Source organism: Ovis aries, chromosome 12 (genome assembly GCF_016772045.2).
Source record: "Ovis aries strain OAR_USU_Benz2616 breed Rambouillet chromosome 12, ARS-UI_Ramb_v3.0, whole genome shotgun sequence".
Classification (NCBI taxonomy): Eukaryota; Metazoa; Chordata; class Mammalia; order Artiodactyla; family Bovidae; genus Ovis; species Ovis aries.
This window is the reverse complement of record NC_056065.1, coordinates 62198213-62221647: the sequence shown is the minus strand read 5'-3', so window position 1 is coordinate 62221647 and position 23435 is coordinate 62198213. Positions and strand designations below refer to the sequence as shown.

Genomic DNA, 23435 nt, shown 5'->3' with positions numbered 1-23435 from the left:
AGAGACGGCAATGGCACCCCACTCCAGTACTCTTGCCTGGAAAATCCCATGGACGGAGGAGCCTGGTAGGCTGCAGTCCATGGGGTCGCGAAGAGTCGGACATGACTGAGCAACTTCACTTTTCACTTTTCACTGTCATGCACTGGAGAAGGAAATGGCAACCCACTCCAGTGTTCTTGCCTGGAGAATCCCAGGGATGGCAGAGCCTGGTGGGCTGCCGTCTATGGGGTCGCACAGAGTCGGACATGACTGAAGTGACTTAGCAGCAGCAGATTGGTAAATTAAATCTAGGTTGGCCTGGTAATAAAGCCAACTTCTTAAATATTATTTCGTATTATATTTTTACGAAACACAAATTAGCTTCTCCTCTGAAAAACACAACTAAAATGTGGTTTTAGGATGGAAACAATCTTTAAGGAGGTTTGAGTATAGTGTGCAAGAGTGCACACAGTGTACACTATATAAGGCAAATTCAGAGAGTGGTACAGTCACCTACTGGGTTAAGTCTCTCCCTTCATGGAGGGACAGAGACTAGAGTATAACATGCACACAGATTTTAAGCATGAATATAAGCATAATGTACTATGGAAATGTGTGTGTGTTGTATATACAAATATGTGTGTATATATGTATATGAACAGATGTGGATGCTTGCTCCTTGGAAGGAATGCTATGACAAACCTAGACAGTGTATTAAAAAGCTGAGATATCACTTTGCCGAGCATGGTCCCTCTAGTCAAAGCTATGGCTTTTCCAGTAGTCATGTACAGATGTGAGAGTTGGACCATAAAGAAGGCTGAACACTGAAGAACTGATGCTTTAAAACTGTGCTGGTGGAGAAGACTCTTGAGAGTCTTTTGGACTTCAAGGAGATCAAAGCAGTCAATCCTAAAGGAAATCAATGCTGAATATTCACAGAAGGACTGATGCTGAAGCTGAAACTCCAATACCCTGGCCACCTGATGCAAAGAGCCGATTCACTGGGAAAGACTCTGATGCTGGGAAAGATTGAAGGCAAAAGAAGGGGGTAGCAGAGGATGAGATGGTTAGATAGCATCACCAATGCAATCGACATGAATTTGAACAAATTCTGGGAGACAGTGAAGGACAGAGGAGCCTGGTGTACTGCAGTCTATGGGGTCACAAAGAGTCGGACATGACTTAGTGACTGAACAACAACATCAGAGTATTACAGGGTGAATCTACAGTAAGTTATTTAGATTATGGCAGAGGGCATCAGAGGGCAGACAAACGGAAACCATAATCATAGAAAACTAGTCAATCTGAACACATGGACCACAGCCTTGTCTAACTCAATGAAACTAAGCCATGCCATCTGGGGCCACCCAAGACGGGCGGGTCATGGTGGAGTGATTTGACAGAATGGTCCACTGGAGAAGGGAATGGCAAACCACTTCAGTATTCTTGCCTTGAGAACCCCACGAACAGTATGAAAAGGCAAAATGATAGGATACTGAAAGAGGAACTCCCCAGGTCAGTAGGTGCCCAATATGCTGCTGGAGATCAGTGGAGAAATAACTCCAGAAAGAATGAAGGGATGGAGTCAAAGCAAAAACAATACCCAGCTGTGGATGTGACTGGTGATAGAAGCAAGGTCTGATGCTATAAAGAGCAATATTGCATAGGAACCTGGAATGTCAGGTCCCTGAATCAAGGCAAATTGGAAGTGGTCAAACAGGAGATGGTAAGAATGAATGTTGACATTCTAGGAATCAGTGAACTAAAATGGACTGGAATGGGTGAATTTAACTCAGATGACCATTATATCTACCACTGTGGGCAGGAATCCCTTAGAAGAAATGGAGTAGCAATCATGGTCAACAAAAGAGTCTGAAATGCAGTACTTGGATGCAGTACTTGGATGCAGTCTCAAAAACAACAGAATGATCTCTGTTTGCTTCCAAGGCAAACCATTCAATATCATAGTAATCCAAGTCTATACCCCAACCAGTAACGCTGAAGAAGTTGAAGTTTAACAGCTCTATGAAGACCTACAAGACCTTTTAGAACTAACATCCAAAAAAGATGTTCTTTTCATTATAGGGGACTGGAATGCAAAAGTAGGAAGTCAAGAAACACCTGGAGTAACAGGCAAATTTGGCCTTGGAATACAGAATGAAGCAGGGCAAAGGCTAACAGAGTTTTGCCAAGAGAACGCACGGGTCATAGCAAACACCCTCTTCCAACAACAGGAGAAGACTCTACACATGGACATCACCAGATGGTCAGCACCAAAATCAGACTGATTATATTCTTTGAAGCCAAAGATGGAGAAGCTCTATAAAGTCAGCAAAATCAAGACTGGGAGCAGACTGTGGCTCAGATCATGAACTCCTTATTGCTAAATTAAGACTTAAATTGAAGAAAGTAGGGAAAACCACTAGACCATTCAGGTATGACCTAAATCAAATCCCTTATGATTATACAGTGGAAGTGAGAAATAGATTTAAGGGACTAAATCTGATAGACAGAGTGCCTGATGAACTATGGACAGAGGTTTGTGACATTGTACAGGAGACAGGGATCAAGACCATCCCCATGGAAAAGAAATGCAAAAAAGCAAAATGGCTGTCTTGGGAAGCCTTACAAATAGCTGTGAAAAGAAGAGAAGCGAAAACCCAAGGAGAAAAGGAAAGATATAAGCATCTGAATGCAGAGTTCCAAAGAATAGCAACGAGAGACAAGAAATCCTTCCTTAGAGATCAATGCAAAGAAATAGAAGAAAACAACAGAATGGGAAAGACTAGAGATCTCTTCAAGAAAATTAGAGATACCAAGGAAAATTTCATGCAAAGATGGGCTCAATAAAGGACAGAAATGGTATGGACCTAACAGAAGCAGAAGATATTAAGAAGAGGTGGCAAGAATACACAGAAGAACTGTACAAAAAGATCTTCATGACCAAGATAATCACGATGGTGTGATCACTCACCTAGAGCCAGACATCCTGGAATGTGAAGTCAAGCGGGCCTTAGAAAGCATCACTACGAACAAAGCTAGTGGAGGTGATGGAATTCCAGTTGAGCTCTTTCAAATCCTGGAAGATGATGCTGTAAAAGTGTTGCACTCAATATGCCAGCAAATTTGGAAAATTCAGCAGTGGCCACAGGACTGGAAAAGGTCCGTTTTCATTCCAATCCCAAAGAAAGACAATGCCAAAGAATGCTCAAACTACTGCACAATTGCACTTATCTCACACGCTAGCAAAGTAATGCTCAAAATTCTCCAAGCCAGGCTTCAGCAATACGTGAACTGTGAACTTCCAGATGTCCAAGCTGGTTTTAGGAAAGGCAGAGGAATCAGAGATTAAATTGCTAACATCCGCTGGATCATGGAAAAAAGCAAGGGAGTTCCAGAAAACATCTATTTCTGCTTTATTGACTATGCCAAAGCTTTGACTGTGTGGATCACAACAAGCTGTGGAAAATTCTGAAAGAGATGGAAATAACAGACCACCGGAGCTGCCTCTTGAGAAACCTATATGTAGGTCAGGAAGCAACAGTTAGAACTGGACATGGAACAACAGACTGGTTCCAAATAGGAAAAGGAGTACATCAAGGCTGTATATTGTCACCCTGCTTATTTAACTTATATGCAGAGTACATCATGAGAAACGCTGGGCTGGAAGAAACACAAGCTGGAATCAAGATTGCCGGGAGAAATATAAATAACCTCAGATATGCAGGTGACACCACCCTTATGGCAGAAAGTGAAGAGGAACTGAAAAGCCTCTTGATGAAAGTGAAAGAGGAGAGTGAAAAAGTTGGCTTAAAGCTCAATATTCAGAAAACGAAGATCATGGCATCCGGTCCCATCACTTCATGGGAAATAGATGGGGAAACAGTGGAAACAGTGTCAGACTATTTTTGGGGGCTCCAAAATCACTGCAGATGGTGACTGCAGCCATGAAATTAAAAGACGCTTATTCCTTGGAAGGAAAGTTATGACCAACCTAGACAGCATATTCAAAAGTAGAGACATTACTTTGCCAACAAAGGTCCGTCTCGTCAAGGCTATAGTTTTTCCAGTTGTCATGTATGGATGTGAGAGTTGGCCTGTGAAGAAAGCTGAGTGCCAAAGAATTGATGCTTTTGAACTGTGGTGTTGGAGAAGACTCTTGAGAGTCCCTTGCACTGCAAGGAGATCCAACCAGTCCATCCTAAAGGAGATCAGTCCTGGGTGTTCATTGGAAGGACTGATGCTAAAGCTGAAATAATACTTTGACCACCTCATGCAAAGAGTTGACTCATTGGAAAGACTCTGATCCTGGGAGGGATTGGGGGCAGGAGGAGGAGGGGACGACCGAGGATGAGATGGCTGGATGGCATCACTGACTCGATGGACGTGAGTCTGAGTGAACTCCGGGAGTTGGTGATGGACAGGGAGGCCTGCTGTGGTGCGATTCATGGGGTCGCAAAGAGTCGGACACAACTGAGTGACTGAACTGACTGACTGACTGAGAGGACTTAAGTTTTGTTTCATCAGCTAAGAATGTGGCCAACCAAGGATTTCATGCATGAAAAATCTTTCAACAGAGAGTGGAATCATTTTCACATTTAGCTGTAGTTTTTATCACCAAAAAGGTACGTAATGAATTCCCAGTCTAACTGTTCAAATTTCTCTATAAGGATGAGTCCACGTAAAACAGTGCCTTGCTTTGATGATTTATCTTGACTGTCCTCCTCACCGATTTCTCTATTTCTTTTCCCTTACCACTTTGACCCTGCCTCTTGGAGCTGACCTTTTTAGATACGATTACTCGCTTCCACGAGATATGACTTCGCCACTCTATCCTCATCACACATCTTCAGACAATGACCCTCCCATCTTGGCCCAGGTCCCTAGAACTATCGATTCTAGTATATTCTCTGCTTGTTCGGATAAATAACAGAGCGCATTAGAGCTTGATTTTTGAGATGGAACTGAATTTTAAACAATGAAAGAGACCTGGAGTCTTCTTTCCAAAGCATTACATCTCACAGTCACAGTCTCAATCCACAAATTGATCGACAAAGGCAATTTCAGGGTATTAGTACCGATCATACTTCTTCCTTGTAGCTCAAATGGTAAAGAATCTGTCTGCAATGCAAGAGACCAGGGTTCAATCCCCAAGTCAGGAAGGTCTTCTGAAGAAAGCAGTGGTAATCCACTCTAGAAATCTCGCCTAGAGAATCCCACGGATGGAAAAGCCTGGCGTGCTAAAGTTCTTGGGGTTGCAAAGAGTCAGACACAACTGAGCAACTAATACACACACACACACACACACACACACTTCTTCCTAACAGTACAACTTGGAATGGGGGGTAATATTCTAGAAAATAAAGATTACATGTGCAACATGGGAATACAAGCTCCATGAGGGGCAGGATTTTTCAATTCCATCTAGGACAGTGGTACAGGGTAAGGGCTCCGTAAATATTCGCTGCCCTAATAACTAAATTCAGAAGAGCATTTTGTTGTGTTAGAGTGTATACATAAATCGCATGTCTCTGAATGGAAGCTGAGCAGCAAAGATTTCACTGCAAGCACCCAACTCCATATGGGAAACAGTGCTGTTTGAAACCAGGAACAGTGGACTAAGGGTGAGAACACCACTCCCTTAGGTTTATGACATAGAGCATGTTGCCTGTTCACCTTTGAGCTCCAAGCTCCTTATTTGTAATTTAACAGCCCACTCCCGAGGATTGCTATGAGAACTAAACAAATGAATACACATGAAATGCTTTCCAAATGAAGTGTTCTACAGTAAAAAAAAAAAAGAAAGAAAGAAAGAAAGAAAAGAAAGCGAGAAAGAGAGAAAAAGAACAACTGCTTTAGTCTTTTGCATTTCCAACAGTTAGCTGCCCACAATTCCCATTAGGATGACAGCTTTATCCTTAAGTGACTGTTCCCTAAATATTTGCCACATATGATATAAATGGATTATTTTCCTCTCTATACAAATAGACCTTTTACGTTCATTTGAAAAAATAAATATGGCTAGAGGAAAATGGGCAAAGGACATGAGAAAATAGCTAAAAGAAAAAAAAATCAATCAAAAAGAAAAAATGTTCAACATGTGACAATTTCATGTCTGTAACACCTCTGCAAAGTAAACAGCTCTTTGGAGTTTCTGCAGGGATCTCCCGTGCAAGCGATTATGCTCCAGGGTTTTAAGATCCTACCAGTCTCTTCCTTAGTCCTCTGCAATATTATTCTCTAGAAGGTCACAATGGGGTAAGGAATCCCCTAAGAGGGGCCTGGTATTACTGGGTTTCCCTTCAATTCGGCAGTTATGTACGGAGCACAAGAGCAGGGCACTGAGATGTTAAGAGAGGTCCAGCTATGTGGAAAGTCATCTCCAGCACTAGGAACAAAATCTGACAGGTGACAAGACATTCAGCACTCCAATACAAGGAGGACAGTGCACCCTGAGCAGGACACAGGAGGGCTCGGGCCCTTGTCAACTGTGCGGTCTTAGACAAGACTCTCAAACTCTCTAAGCCTCCTTTTCCTCATTTATTGTAACATGGGCTAGCAACAGTGACTTATTCATGAGGCTGTTATAAAATCAGTCAATATTCAGCAGAATACCAAGAAGATAACAAACTTTCAATAAAAGTTAACTCTTTTCTTTAGCATTATTATTATTAAATGACATAACAAAATTGCATAACCTTATGATGAGTAATGCTTCCCTGGTGGTTCACTCGGTAAAGAATCCACCTGCAACGCGAGAGACCTGGGTTCAATTCCCTGGGTTGGGAAGATCCCCTGGAGGAGGGCATGGCAACCCACTCCAGTATTCTTGCCTGGAGAATCCCCATGGACAGAGGAGCCTGGCGGGCTACAGTCTGTGGGGTCGCAAAGAGTTGGACATGACTGAGCAACTAAGCACAGCACAGCACATAATGAGTAGCAGGTTCTAACGGACAGAAGCATAGTGTGACAGGAGAATATGGAAGAAAGATTTTAGTCCAAACTGCAGAATGGGAGTAGGGGTATGGATCTAGAAGGATCTCATGAAGGAAGTCAAAGCTGAAATAGGCCCTGAGGGAGGAACAGGAATTTGACAAGAAAAGCTAACAGGGCAGGGCTCATTCCTGACCACAGGAGGAGAGAGCATGGCTAAGAAACTGCAAGAAGTAGAGAGTTCAAGGCGATGGCCATGTGTGGAGGCACAGGGGTGTAACACAGTGGTCTGTCATTACTGTTTCCTCCAGGGAACAGGCTGCGGAGGATGGTCAGGCCTACCAGTGACATCTGAAAACATCCAAGTTCATGCTCAATAGGGCAACCAGATAAGTAAAAATGACTCTTTCCCAGTCCCAGCTACTGAGGTATAAACCAAGATCTGGAGGGAAGAATTCTGCCACACAGAGCTAACACTGATTAAATAGTTACTAGCTCCCAGGTACTAAACACTTAGCATGAATGATCAGGTTTAGTTTCCCCAACAATCCAGTATGGTGGATTCTAAAGTCCTCGTTTGCAATTGGGTAACTGAGGGTATAAAAATGTGCAGCTACTTGCCTAAGGTCACGCAGATGACAAGTGATGGATGCGAGATTCAAACCCATGTACACCGTACAGAGTCTGCACGTTCCTACTAAGCAATCCCCCTTGTGCAGAGGAGATAAGTACTCTGGACAGGGAGCCAGAGGACTAGGTTCTAGTCAACATCTATCCCTAAATAGCTGCGTATGACTTGAGGAAGCTGCTTCACTCTCTGGTCTGGTTTTCCCAGTTATAATATGAACAGCAGGAATAAACCACACTTATAGTCCCTTTTGCCTCAAGTAATTTTTATCACACTGAAAGATATGACTCTGACAATTGATACATAAAACAGCGTCTTGGGAAAATGCAGATTCTTTCCACAACCTCTAATACTTTATACTGTACCCAAAGTATACACAGTATACTTTACACCGTGTATAAAGCACTAGTGTGCAACTCAGCAGAGGATACATAGTGCCCTGCACTATCCAGTAGGTCCCTGTTGAAAGTGAAAGTAGCTCAGTCATGTGCGACTCTTTGCGACCCCATGGAATTCTCCAGGCCAGAATACTGGAATGGGTAGCCTTTCCCTTCTCCAGGGGATCTTCCCAACCCAGAGACTGAACCCAGGTCTCTCACCTTACAGGCAGATTCTTTACCAGCTAAGCCACAACGGAAGCCCAAGAATATTGGAGTGGGTAGCCTATACCTTCTCCAGGGGATCTTCCCGACCCAGGAATCGAACCAGGATCTTCTGCATTGCAGGCAGATTCTTTCCCAACTGTGCTATGAGGGAAGCCCCAGGTCCCTGTTGGTTATCTATTTTACACAGAGTAGTGTGTATATGTTTGGAGAAGGAAATGGCAACCCACTCCAGTATTCTTGCCTGGACAATTTCATGGAAAGAGGAGCCTGGCGGGCTGCACTCCATGTGGTTGCAAAGAGTCGGACACAACTGAGCGACTAACACACAGAGTGTGTATATGCTAATTCTAGCCTCCTAATTTATCCCTTCCATAACCCCTATTTTCCCATTTTAACCTGAAGTTTATTTTCTGTTTACAAGTCTCTTTCGTTCTGAATTGAGCCACTAGGTGGCTAGGGAGAACATAGGAGGAAGAGGTTTGGGGGGAAAGAGTCAATATTATACAATAATCTGTAAGGGAAAAAAAATCCGGAAAAGTCTATGCGTATGTGTGTGTCCACATAACATAACTGAATCGCTATGCTGTACACCTGAAACTACATGATACTGTAAATCAACTATACTTCAACCAAAAATTTTAAAAATGAAAAGAAAGAAATCTAGGGCCTTTCCTGGTGGCTCATTGGTAAAGAATCAGCCTACCAATGCAGGAAACACAGGCTCAGTTCCTGATCTGGGAACATCCCACATGCCAAGAAACATCAAACCCAGGCACCGTAACTATTAAGCCTGTGCGCTAGAGCCTGGGAGCTGCAGCTACAGGGCCCACGTGGCACAGCTATTGCGCTGGATTGTCCTAGAGCCTGTGCCCTGCAACAAGAGAGGCCATCACAGAGGCCATTGCGATGAGGAGCCCGCACACTGCAACCAGAGTAGCCCCAGCTCACCACAATGAGACAAAAGCCCACGCAGCAGCGAAGACCCAAGTACAATCAAAAAAAGAAGAAGAAAGATACTAGAAGCAGTCCAAGAGACTTCCCTCTGATTTCCACCCCCAGTACACTCAGACACACTCATACAGTCACCAAGTCACGCAGATCCCATCCCACCACCATCTCCTGGATCTGCTCCAAGTCTCCAGCACTACCCCACTGCACTCTCTGCTGCCTCACTGTTTCACTGCTTCTTTCTTCCATTGTCACTCCAGAGATGCCTCTCGGTCTCCAATCTCACTCCTCCAGGGCACTCACCTTCAAATGCAAACTGGTTGTCCTCCTTGCCTAAAGCTTGAGAACCAACCCTGCATCATGAGCTCCAGGGGTCAGGTCGGAACTCAGGTTTAGCTTAGCCCATAGGAGGAGCCCTTCACAATGAGCCTCTCGGCTCTAGTTTCACCTCCTCTACATCCCCCACTTCACTATAGAGTCTCAGAACAGCCTCTTACACGTTCCTGGCAGCCAACCTGATGGAAAGCTCTTCTCCCTTCTTCTGGCTGGCCATTACTCAATCTTCAAAGAGTGTGTTAGTCTCACCTTCTTCAAGGGGCCCTGCCTGATCCTGGCCCCCATCAAATATAAATATTCACCCTATGCTATCTCTCTACATAGACTACAAGCTCCTTGAGGACAGCAGCTCTCTGTCCCTCTCTGATCTCATTCCCAGCCCTGAGCAGCAAGAGACGTGGAGCAAGCACCAGGAACTGCCTGCTGAGTTTCTCCCAGTGATTCCAGGGTCAGAATCCTGGAAGGAGAATTACCTTGTGGTTCATGCACAGGTGCATCTTAGCCAGTCTCCTTTGATGTCAGCTTGCCTCTGGACATGACACACAGGCCAAACTAATACCCACCAACTCCACAGATGAGCAGTTGTGTGCTCCTCTGGACCACTGAGCTGGACAAGAATAACTTCCTTCCTAAGACCACCAGCTATTCCTATCTCAAGTCAGGCCTGAGAAATATTTCGGTGCCAACTCCTAACATGCAGAGAGAAGCAATGGCAGGTGACTCAGGAGATCCAAGGTTTAATACTGAAGATACATTCTTTAGCCTCTTTCTTGTGGATAGGACCTAGGTCCTATTCACGTTTGTACACTCAACAATGCCTCGCAAGATAGTAGGTGCCCAAAATACATGACATATGAATCAAACTTTTGATAGGGCCAGAATTCTGGATCTAATGAATTTAGACACCATTACACGTAATTTCGAATGATTTCCTTAACCAATCTACAATCTTTTTATTTTATTCATCTTAAGTGTCTGAGATTTCCTTCTGGAGAAGGAAATGGCAACGCACTCCAGTATTCTTGCCTGGAAAATCCCACAAACCGAGGAGCCTGGTAGACTATAGTCCATGGGGTTGCGAAGACTTGGACATGGTTGAGCAACTTCACTTCACTTTAACCCTCAGTGTCCAGGACAGCGTCCTTAAGCAGAGTAGCCATACAATCAGCTTTTGTTTAATTGTCCTGAACTTGTCAAAGCTATCCAGCAAATGAGTTGGTGGCAAGACAAACTTTACCAGTTATCTAGTGACAGTTATCTCACCAGAAACAAGAGCCACTCCACTCACTCAAGAGATGCGACCAGAAGAATCCCTCCTCTTATACAGAGAGTCCACCACTTCCCACCAGACCTGAGGGTAAAAGAACCTGGACAGTGGGTCTTAGCATCTTCCGTCTTGTATGTCAGTCAGTTCAGTCTCTCAGCCTTGTCCAGCTCTTTGTGACCCCATGGACTGCAGCACGCCAGGCTTCCCTGACCATCACCAACTACTGGAGCCTACTCAAACTCATGTCCATCGCACTGGTGATGTCATCCAACCATCTCATCCTCTGCACCCTCTTCTCCTCCTGCCTTCAATCTTTCCCAGCATCGGAGTCTTTTTCAGTGAGTCAGTTCTTTGCATCAGGTGGCCAAAGTATTGGAGTTTCATCTTTAGCATCAGTTTTTCCAATGAATATTCAGGACCGATTTCCTTTAGGATTGATTGGTTGGATCTCCTTGCAGTCCAAGGGACTTTGTACATACAAGGGACTTTCTATGTACCAGGTCACATTGTGTGTGTGAAGACTAGTGTGTGTGAATAAGTATGTGCATCAATGTATGGACAGCTTAGAACTGGCACCAACATCTGTATGGTCAGGATGATATTCTAGGTTAACCATTGGCTGGCTTTCTCTAGTTATGCCATGTTGGGAGCCCATATTCCTGGATATGGGCCACATGGTGTAGGTGTATCAGAACAAGTCTCTAACTACAGGTGGGAAATTACAACCTCTGACCATACCTCTGCCAGTAACTAGTTGGGGCTCAGAACCTCTAAACCCTCTTCTTTCCATCTGTAAATAAATAGAGTATCTATCTACTGCACATAGCTGTTACAAGGAACAAATAAGAGCCCGGAAGCAAAGGTGCTCTGAAAACTATGCCATACTTTACACACACGCTCTCTGTATATGTCTGTGTCAGCAGCTCCTGGCTTGGCTATCCCTGCCCTGGTTTGGAGACAGCACGATGCCTCCCCCAAGACTCTCTCCCTCTCTCCAGAAAGCCTGGGAGCAGAGGGTAGAGGTGATGGGATAAGGGTCACTATCTGTTTGCATGAGCCTTCTGCCCTGTCACCCCTGACTGCACCTCAGGACATGCTTCTGCAGCTCTGGTTCGTTTCCATGGAGACAGGAAGCTCTGCTTCTCTTCAAGCCTAAGCTAATGGTTTTCATCAAATCCCATTTCCTCTGAGATAAGTAAAAATGCGACAAAGCTTCTATCCACAGTTCCTGTTTAAATACACTGAGACTCTCAAACATGCCTCTGAGCCCTCTACCCACCTAGGCCCATACCTCTAGGATGGGTGCCACAGTCGCTTTCACACCTGGCAGGCCATGAGCACTCATGTGGGCTACCTGCCATCCCTTACCAGACTCTTATCATTTGCCCAACAGGGGCTCCTCCTTCCATAGCTCTATTTCTGCTTTAGAAAACCTTGGGGCCTAACATTAAATTGCCTGCAGGTCATGGGGAACATATGCCCCAGAGATAAAACCTTCAGAGCTTCTCCCTGGTTTATACATGCAACTCCCAACCAACCCCTTACTCCAAGCAGAACACCTATATCCCCATTCAGGGGCAGGTGAGAACAAGACAAAGCAAGAGAGAGAACTCACACCCCCACCATCCTGTACATAGAACTAGCTGCTGCTGAACTATCTGCAGACACACCAGTGAAACCACATAGGTGTTGAGCATCAGAAGGAGAAAAAGAAACCAGGACAGAACTATTCCAGCTCCAGCCCATAAGGCCCCTATTGTTAACACTCTTTTAAATGTCAGCATTTCTTCACACCAGCTGTTCCCAGCTGCTGCTGTCACTTCCTAACCTTTTCCAGAAGTGCTAAGGAGGCATGTGCCATGCTACCTCTGTTTCATCTCCCAACCTGAGGAGGTCACCTTCTGGTCAGAGAGGAGCTCACAGTCTCACAGTGGGCTCGAGCCCAGTATCATAGGCTGCTACTTGGATGATAGCCACCTACACCTAACAGTGAGAGAAAATGAGAATCAATATTATCAGAGGGGTAAGAGCTGACGGCTACTCCATGCCACACCTAGGCCTCGGCCTGGGAGAGGGATATTGCTATCCCATTTCATAGGGGAGAAAGCAGGCCCAGAGTAACTTGTCCAAATGCACAACACTAATAAGCAGCAGGGTTAGGATTTCACCCATGGAAGAAAAAACCATGACAAACCTAGACCACATATTTAAAAGCAGAGACATCATTTTGCCAACAAAAGTCCACAGAGTCAAAGCTATGATTTTTCCAGTAGCCATGTATGGATGTGAGAGTTGGACCATAAAGAAGGCTGAGCACCAAAGAACCAGTGCTTTCAAACTGCAGTGGTGGAGATGACTCTTGAGAATCCCTTGGACAGCAAGGGAGATCAAACCAGCCAACCCTAAAGGAAATCAACCCTGAATATTCATTGCAAGGACTGAGGCTGAAGCTCCAATACTTTGGCCACCTGATGCAAAGAGCTAACTCACTGGAAAAGACCTCGATGCTGGGAAAGATTGAGGGCAGGAGGAAAAGGAGATGACAGAGGATGAGATGGTTGGATAGCATCATCGACTCCATGGACATGAGTTTGAGCAAAGTCTGAGAGATGGCAAAGGACAGGGAAGTCTGGGAGATGGTGAAGGACAGGGAAGTCTGGCATGCTGCAGTCCATGGGGTTGCAGAGTTGGACACGACTTAGTAATTGAACAACATGACTGTCAGATGCCAAAGCTCGCACTTCTCCCAACCTACCATGCTTTCCCATCAGGATAAATATGTAGAATTCAAAGAGGCAATTCCAAACTAGAGCTAGTACATCAGAGCGGACACAGTCAGACACAGGATTGTCTTTCAGCGCCAGCGTCCTGTCCCTTTCCAGCTCTGTCAAGACACATTCTCAACCCATACTGGAACTTTACCTGGAACATCACTGACTTGTTATTCAGAAGTGAGAATCTGACTTGAATTTTTCCAACTGAAACAGGGACACACTTAGGAAAAAAGTAAGGACAAAATGTAGCAGATAAGATTATACAAACGGGAGATTATCCCCTCGGTAGAAAGACAAGAAGAAAGAAGTCTGTGGTCAGACCCATCCTGGGCAGCCATTGAAGTAGAGCAGCTGAGCTGCAGCTACAGCATATGTGGAGACAATTACCTATTGAGCATAAAGGATGTCAATGAATGCTCACTGAATGAGCACCTACTTAAGAGATCCCGTTACATCTGTGACTCTCCACTCCAGACACACACTATCAAGAGCTCCTTCACACTGTCTCCTGTTTTTCCTTCAAAACCATTTCACAAGTCACCCAAGGCTCTTAGTACTACAGAGGCGACTAATACATCAGAGTTTTCTCTTTATCTTCCTGCATCTGGTCTCTCCCCAGGCCAATCCTCTTCCTGTGGAAGAGAGATTGGTCTCTTTTTCAGGTCAATGTCTTATACACACCTTTTGTCCTATATTTCGTGGGTGTGTGCAATCATTATAAAATTTAATTTCTATTTTTCTCAAAGTTATGCATGTTGGGCTTTAAGGTCAAATATTTTTTAAAGCTTATAGTGAAAAAACAGCAGTCCACAGCCTCACCCTTTCTCACCCCTGAATCTGACTCCCCATAGGCAACCACTTGTAATTCTTTTACCTGCTTCCTCTAGTACTCATTTCCAATTTTCTAAATATTATACTTATACAACTGCTATTTCTTAATCTTTCAGTTTTAGGTATTGCTTAAGCACTTTCCCACTGTGGAACTTAAGATTTTAGTTTCTGGCATTCCCTTCTCCTCCCCCTACTTATTCTCTCCTATGCTCTCAAGGCACCATAGGGGCTGTCTCAAAATCCAGTGTCAACAATGCACATCTGACTGACAGTTGAGCTGTATGGAGTACCTACTTTGCTTGTATTCCTTTGGTGATAACACTTCTGTGTTCTGTGGAATTCATTGCTTAGACTGATGTATATGTGTGCTAATACATACAAATATCTATATATTCACATATATATAGTTTTGGAAAAAAACATTAAACTCTTCTAACTATACTAAAACACATTGGGAATTATTAATTCCATTTTTTCTTAAAGATATCATTTCTACAGCCTTCTGTCATTCTACTCAAGTCTGAACTTGGTGTTCCCTAGACTGTCGGACAGTTAGCATCCTAGACGTCCCTTCCTCATCATCCTGGAAAACTGTCTTCCTCTCTAATTAATCTCTTTTTTCCATAAGTTGCATGTCCTTATCCCTCCTCAATGAATTCCTTATTTTTAGTGACTCGCATTCTCCAGGAGTTTCTTCAGAAAGAGTGTCTCAAAATATTGCAATTTCATCCTCACAAATAATTGCTAGTTTCACTAGGTATGGAATTCTATCTTGGAAATTTTTTTCCTTCAGAAAGTTTTAGGAGGTTTTCTATTGGTTCCTAACTTTCAATATCATTGAGAAGTCCAAAGCCATTCTAACTCCAGATTCTGTATAGATAAAATTCATGCCCTTAATAATCACCAGAAGCTTACAGAATATTATCTTACTCAGATGCTCTGAAATGTCATGATTTATCTTGGTGTGGTCTTTTCTCTTTCATTGTGTTGAGTTGTCAGTGGGCATTTTTCTTATTAATTCATCTGTTCTCAGTTATCTCCATACCCACCTCCATTTCCTTGCCATATAAATAACTGTTACTCTATATTCAGTGTATACATTTTAATGAATTTTTACAAACTGTGTACATTTTTTTATTTATGTGGATGATACTATACTGTTTCCATCTCGTTTTCACTAAACTCTGCTTTCAATGTGTACATGGTCTTTGTTGCTCCTAACTGCCACATAATATGTCATGGCCTACATCCAAGAGATAGCCAACTGCTCTGTTAGTTATGGGTACCCAGATTTTTGCTAAGTCTGCACTATAAAAACCTAATGTTATAAAGAATATCTTTGCACATGTATCAACAGATCTTTTAAAGTTGGCAATGTGAGTTTACTAGTTCTAAGAACATTTTTCTTATTTTTCTTTCTTAATTTTTTTCTATCCATTTCCTTGTTTTCTTCATGGAATTTTTATTAGTTCAATGTTGAAACAAATCTTTGATTTTCTTATTTTTGTTCTACTTTCTGTGTGATTTCAACTTTATAGTCCTACCATTTACTATTTATTATATTTTTATACTTTTTACATTAATTCATTGTACATTAATATAAATTTTACATTAATTATTTTACATTAATTTCCAAATGCTCTTAACTGCTAAGTGTTCTTTTTCATAGCAATCTACTATCTTGTGGATAATCTCTTCTATCTCTGCTGATATCAATTATGCTTTAAAACAATTACCTTCTGCTCCCTTCATTATTCATATTCCCTCAGACTCCTTCTACCTATTTATTATTTTGATTTGTCTTTGTGTTGGACCTTTTCTTTGAATGCTGATGACCCCTAACTGTTCATATTTAAGATCAAGGTACAAAAGGCTTGTTGGAAGCTCCTATGAATGGCTGGGGCTTATAGAATGGTTTGCAGTGGGGGGAGTGTAATGGTGACTGGTACTTGCCTCTCCCAAAGATGTATCCACATCCTAATTCCTGAAATCTGTGAATGCTCCCTTTATTTGGAAAAAGGTAATGTAATTAAGGATCTTGAGATGAAGAGGTCATCCTGGATCATCCAGATGACACTAAATCCAACAACAAGTGTCCTTATAAGAGACAGACAGAAGGAGATTTTAGACAGAACAGGAGGCAATGCAGCCACAGAGGCAGAGACTGGAGTGAGATAGTCATAAGCCTAGGAATGCCTGGGGCCAACAGAGGCTGGAAGAAGGAGGAAAGAAATTCTCCCCTAGATCCCTTGGAGGTAGCATCACCCTGCCAGATTTTGGCCCTCTAGCCTCCAGAACTATGAGACAATTTCTCACACTTTTAAACTGCCTGGTTGGTGATAATTGTTGGGGTGGCCAAAGGAAACTAGTAAGTGAACCTCACCAAAAGTGATGGGTCAGACCATTTTTCTGCTCACTGTCAAATATCAGGATACAGAGGTCTTTTCTCTTCAGATGGATGGTTTTCCATAGAGGGCTGCTGTGAAACCCTCTCCCCTTCCTTCCCCAGACTGCTACAGTTCTGAGAGCCAAGCAGCAGAACTGGGCTGGAAACATGACATCCAGTTTGTGGACTTTCATATAATACTCCTGTTTTCACTACAAGAGATCAACCCCATTCTAATATTAAACTCTGTTTAAACATGGTAGATTGAACCAAGTTGGTCATCTCCTGTGTGTCCACAAATCCAAGCTTTTCTGATTCATCCTTGACAGAGAGGAAATCTTCTAACTAGGGTGGCGTGGGGTTGGTTGGGGCAAGCACCTGTGAACATTGTTTGGTTGAGGGGAGGACGTATCTAAATGTTCCTTACAAGGATTTATGAAAAATCTTGTTTTAACATCCCTCATAACCCAGCTTTACATGATGCTTCAATTCCTGACCCTTTCTTGGCTCTCATTTTTTTTATTGGCATTCCTCATTGTAGTTAATGGAGCCTCAGCTTTCATGCCACTAGATTAGTTATCATTTACTCTCCTTCTTCAAACATTTTGTTGGCAGCTCTCATTTGTTTTCATACCCTCTCCTATTCTCTCTGTCACTGTGTCCTTCTCAAAATTTATTTCCTGTTTGTGGATGTACAAGAGATAGCCAACTTGGTTCAATCCACCATGCTTAAACAGAAGCATCACTTTATATAAATTTCCATTTCAAGAACGTTTGCCATTCAGACAAGAAATTATGTTTGGTTTTGCTCAGAAAATAGAAGACCCTCTTTGACCCTGTTTTTGCCCTTCTATTTTCTCCTTTCAATTCCCAAAGTGAAATTTCCACTCAGGTTAAATTAAGTCACATCATAGTCTTCTCACTCTCCATAACAAATTCCATTTTTTCATGTTGGCTTATGGGGTGGTGCTCCCCTCTCTGGAATATTCACTCCCATGTATTCTATTTTAATCTATTATATATTTTGCATCCAAAGCAAAATCCCAATCCTTTATGAAACCATTCCTGATAACTTCAGACTATATAGATTTGTCCCTTCCCCAGACAAATGAACTATATCTTATATTAGCCAGTAAACAAAGTCCTGCTCCGTAACTGTTTCAAGTGTTGGTATTGTCTTTTCAGCAAAACATAAGTTTTTTAAGGGCAAAAACTATGCCTTAAACTTTATGTGCTCCTTGTAATGCTTATCATGGCATTGAACACTGAATGTTTGTTAACTGATGTACAGTAATTCATGTCACAAATATGAAATTTGATGTCCAACACAAGATAGAGTAACAACCTTTTGAGGATAAAGCCTGCATCTTATTAAACATTATATGCCTAACAATCAGCCCAGCATTTGACAAAAATGGTCTCTCTTGAATGATGGAATGAAAGGATGGATAAATGGACTCTCACTACATATCATGTTCAATGTTGTAACAATTTAAGATTTTTAATTCCTAAGAATATTAAAGATGATTAAAATGACTGTACTCCAAGCATCTGGGGCAGCTTTTGGCCCAAAGGGGCTGCTCAGTAAATGAGGGTTGCATGAACGAATTTGCAAGAAGTCCAGAGCATTAGTTTACAGTCCGAAAGAAGAGAAGAGAGAAACATCTGGCTTACCCGGAAAGCACTCCCAGGACGAGGTTGAGAACAAAAAAGGATCCAATGATGATGAGGGGGATGAAGTACAGCCAATTCCAGGTGGCTCCTAAGGCATCATTGGTCTGAAAGAAAGAAAAATGGTTCTTTAGTATTATACTTCATCAAAACCATCTGCCAGGTGAAGGCCTCCATTCCTGCAGCTTCACATGTAGGGTTATGCAACAAGCACAGTGCAAAGCAGATAAACATTGCATTGCTTCACTCCTGATTTGATGTGATTGTAGATTAACTCATTCTTCCATGTATACTGTGCAGGGCACCATGTCACCCTGACAACATGCATTTGAATGGTCTAATAGCCTCACCCAATGGATAACAGTCCAGAAAGGTCAACTATTTTTCTAAGATCACACAAATAATCACTAGTGTTTTAGTGTTTGGTGATGTGGGTTCTAAGCCTTTCTACTCTAAATTAGGCAAATTCTCAAAAGACAAAAGGTACATCCATCATTTTAGTCCAGGGATTCTGGTAAAGACCTTGACAAGTTGATTTGGAGAGATGAGTGTTATCCATGTCCTGCTCAGCTCCTGACCCTGGGCTCTGGCTTCCTTTCTTCCATCATGGTCCAACAGTACACAGTTAGACCAGGCCAGGCCCTGGGAAGGCTCTGGAAAAACAAGGAATAAATCTAGATTTGAAAAGGGATCCCTTGTTCTCTCTGTAATGCTAACACATCATGAACTAAAACCCGCATGGAAATCTACATTCTGGATTCTAATACCACAAGTGTGTTGCCAGGCCTCTGAATGGTAGGGGTTGAGGGAGGATCATACCACGTGGCTCAGTCAACTCCCCCTCTCCCCCACCAGAAAAAAAAAAAAAATCAACTCTTGGTAGGATTTCTCATTAAGCACCTTGAAACAGTTTTGGAACATTTTGAAAGTCCCATCTAATGCTTGGATCTCTCAATTAAACTTTCCCTTGCCTCTCTCGCCATGATATCAACCCCAAATCTTCCTAATTGGTCCACCTGAACTACATTTTGCATACACAGGGCTTTGAAACCCCTCCCAATCCCATCCTACTCTTTCACACACAAACTTTTAATACTTGTTTGAAACTCAACAGTTTCTGGAAAGATATTTTATTCTCAATTCACTGGAGAAACAAGGCCAAGCCATCCAAATCAAATGCCATGCCCAAAATTCACACACTAAATTAGCAAAACGAAGAATTTCTATGGCAGTGTTTCTTGTCCCTGTTGTACCTTTTTCTCCCTCTCACTTTGCCAACATATTTTGATTCATCATCTTCCTGCTTCCCGTGGACTTCTATGACATTCTTCTTGTTTTTCCCCCAAATTATCTCATTTTCCTTCTGCTTCCCAATGAAATATGTCAGCCTATAAAATACAGCCTCCCACTGATCATGGCAACTATCACTGCACAATAGATTTTTCCATTAAAAAACAGCTTCTAAAGCAACCTCCTTCACCAAACTTTTCTCTTTGTCTTGCCCCTACACTATTGAGAGAGGTATGTTTGCAAATGAAGCAGAATAAGAGTTAAAAACAAATACCTTCTGAACTGAATGAACAAAAGCAGAGGCCTGCCAATTTCAGTATATAAGAGCCAGTGTTTTGGTTCAACAGGTCTGGTGAGTCAAATGCAAACAAAGAAGATGAGGGCCAGACTTTAGAGGAAACCACTCCCGGTATCAGAAGGAAGATACAAAAGAACTAGATGCCAAGGGCTACAGGGGGTTTGAATGGACATCAATTCAATTCAGTTACTCAGCTGTGTCCGACTCTTTGCAACCCCATGGACTGTAGCACGCCAGGCCCCCCTGTCCATCACCAACTCCCGGAGCTTATTTAAACTCATGTACATTGAGTCAGTGATGTCATCCAAACATCTCATCCCTTGCCGTCCCCTTCTCCTCCCACCTTTAATCTTTCCCAGCATCACGGTCTTTTCAAATGAGTCAGCTCTTCACATCAGGTGGCCAAAGTATTGGAGTTTCAGCTTCAGCATCAGTCCTTCCAATGAATATTCAGGACTGATTTCCTTTAGGATGGACTGGTAGGATCTCCTTACAGTCCAAGGGACTCTCAAGAGTCTTCTTCAATACCATAGTTCAAAAGCATCGATTTTTTGGTGCTAAGCTTTCTTTATAGTCTAACTCTCATATCCATACATGACTACTGGAAAAACCATAGCTTTGACTAGATGGTCCTTTGTTGGCAAAGTAATGTCTCTGCTTTTTAATATGCTGTCTAGGTTGGTCATAACTTTTCTTCCAAGGAGCAAGTGTCTTTTCAACAACTCTGTAGCTTAGACAGTCACCCCCACCCTTAGCACTCTTTGGCAGCAAGAGCTCAGTCTGCTCCCAGTACCCTAATCAGGGCTCAAGTGCCAATAAGCATTAATTGGTGTCAGCAATAGCAATGATGAAATTGTGGCTTTTAAGCTCTCTTTGGTCCCAGGAGTGACTGTGCTATGTCTTGAGGATGGTGAGAGCAATTTCAGTTGGGTGACTATTTGCCAAAGACGCTGCAGAGTGAAGAATAATTTCCAAATTGTGGTCTTATTGCTAGTGATCTGTAAGATGCTCACATGTTCTGAGGAAAATGAGATTCTGGAATCAAAGAAACTCAGGAAACACAGCAGATTTTAGTTTTGCATTATCCTGTGAGAAGACCCACCCCAAAGAAATAGTATTCAAGTTGCTTCCTCCATCATTTCATATGCATTCTTGATTACAAACCTCTTTTTCAACAGAAACCTATTAACATATGAGAAAACACAGCCCATGAAATACAGGGATAGACGGACTCCCCTTCACAGGCCCAGAGTCTGGGATATGCTTTCTAACTCTTCTCTAAAATACTCAGTGTGTTGTGAGAATGTTTTGGTTTTGCCTTAACCTACATTAAGGCAAGAGCCTTCACTGTCCACTCATTTCTGTACCTGGCACCTGGCAAAGTATTTGGCACAATAGGTGCTCAGCCAATCAGTAAATGACCACGATTTGAGTGAAATGATTCTCAGGTTTAAAATATGCCAAAAATAAATTTATTCGATATTCTCCCCAAGTTTTATCTGAATTGCATTTGAAAAAGTCATCCACCATGGTATTGGAGCCTGTGGGATGAGAAGAAGAGGAGAAAGGAAAGAGAAGGAGAAAATGAATATCTGGGAGGACCCTGGCACCATGCCCTAGGGGGTTATTAAGGATGACTGACAGCTTAAAAGGTTCTTCTGGAGAAAGCAGCCTGACAGCTCCCCTAGATTATTCACAAACCTTTTAATAGACCCGCTGCACCCTAACTACACCTTGCTCCTCTCCCTCCTGTTTCCTCTTAGCTCCTCCCCTCCCATCCTTCCTCTCCAGGTGGCCTCACAATCTCACCTCCCGTGCTTGTCAGTGGATCAATGACAGGTCCACTAGGGCAAGGGAACAAACCTCAGCAGGAGGTGGGCAAGCTTGGGACTTCACGCCTCCCTCCTCCAAAATGGCAAGGTTCTTTCTGACGCTAATTAGTTTCAATCTCTTTCTGATTCATCATTATTACAACCTTAAAATTGTCCAGTGTAGGAGAGACAACTACTGCAGTGTCTTTTGAGATGGAAGAAGAGAAAAGCACTCGACAACTCTGAAGGCAGCAAGTGCCCTGACCCCATATGAGGGGGGAGTCAGGAGTGCCAAGCAGAAAGTCGCCAGTTCAGCTCCAGAGTTGTGACTGTGCTCCCTCTCGGGGGGGACATGCCTATCTGTGGCACAGCAGGCGGTGGGAGAGCGGAGGGGCTGCCTAAGTGAGAGGAAGCATCTCCCCTTCCCTTCTCTCCCTCCAATACCCACCTCCCCCACCCACTCAGCTTCTGTGATCCCAAGCACCTTGGGTGTGGGAGCATCACCTCATTCTCCCTACCAATTCTTCCCTCAGGGACAGAAGAGTCACCCTAAGTACTCCATGCAAGATTGAGAGAAAGAAGACCTTTCCTAACATAGTCCATTGATTTCTGGTTCCAGGAGAGTCTCACGGTGGAAGCTTCCCTGCCCAGCCTAGTATTGTGGAGCAGCTAAAGTATAAACCAGCCGCTCCTTGCAAAGAAGGCTTGACAGCGCATTCCAGCCTCCTCCTTCCCCACCATTCATGGAACACCTACTCTGTGGCAAGCAGTACCGAAGAGAGCTTTTCTTTGGAGCAGTGTCCTCTTATTTAAGATGCTGAGTCTCCTCCCACTGTCCCCAAGCCCCTAGACTCGACAGGCTGGCTGGCCTCCACCTCTCTCACCTCCCAATTCCCTGAGTGACACACACACGCACACGTGTGCAGGGCGGGGGTGATGACAGACAGAGAAAGCACTGGGGGTGGCGGCCCACCTGCACAGGGAGCACTCAGCGGGTAGCAGGCCCGACAGTGGGGATATGTTCCTCTGGGAACCTGCCTGACTGGGGGTGGTGAGCCCACCCACTCCCTGGGCAAACAGGCACACATGGCAATTATCACATTAATCTCCGGGGGATGGGGGAGATGGTGGAGGGCAGAGGTGGGAGGAGCCGGATTGGAGAGAAAGATGGGGATGGGATGGCAGGAGGCAGGGGGTCCTATGGCTTTCCTGGCGCAAGGCTGAAGGCAGCGCTAGCCTCTGTAGTTGGAAAAAGGTCTCTATCAGGGTTCCACAGGGCTCTGTGGAAAACAGGTGGAAGAGCCTCCTCTTGGATGGCCACGCCTTTCACAGAGCAGCTTCCACCAGGGAGGCTGAATGACATATGGCTGCAGAATTGGGAGGTTGATGAGTTGGGACTGGGAAAATATGAGGGTTTTTTTCAGGGGAAAAAAGGGTCCTTCGGGAGGGGAAAAAAAAAAAAAAAAAAGGTCTCTCTCGGATACACCTGCTTCCCAGGCTGGAGGTGCCAGCAGGCAAGCTCCCGCCTGGCCCCCATCAGGGTTTCTCAGCCAGTGCATCACTAGTATCTTGGGCTGGATGATTCAAGGCTGGGTTGGGGAGGAGGAGGCTGTCCTGTTCACTGTATTTGCAGGATCCCTGGTTTCTACCTATTAGATGCCAACAGCATTTTTCCCAG

The 23435-nt window shown here is 43.6% G+C and overlaps 1 protein-coding gene across 2 annotated transcripts in view; it reads right to left on the bottom strand.

The window, feature by feature from the left end:
* Positions 1 to 23435, bottom strand: part of LOC101102503 (voltage-dependent R-type calcium channel subunit alpha-1E) — a 342192-nt gene that overhangs the window by 149120 nt on the left and 169637 nt on the right. For both annotated transcript variants that reach the window (XM_042229161.2, XM_042229165.2), the window contains one exon: positions 18362 to 18465. In XM_042229161.2, the coding sequence (XP_042085095.2) occupies positions 18362 to 18465 (104 nt within the window). The remainder of the gene's footprint in view (positions 1 to 18361; positions 18466 to 23435) is intronic.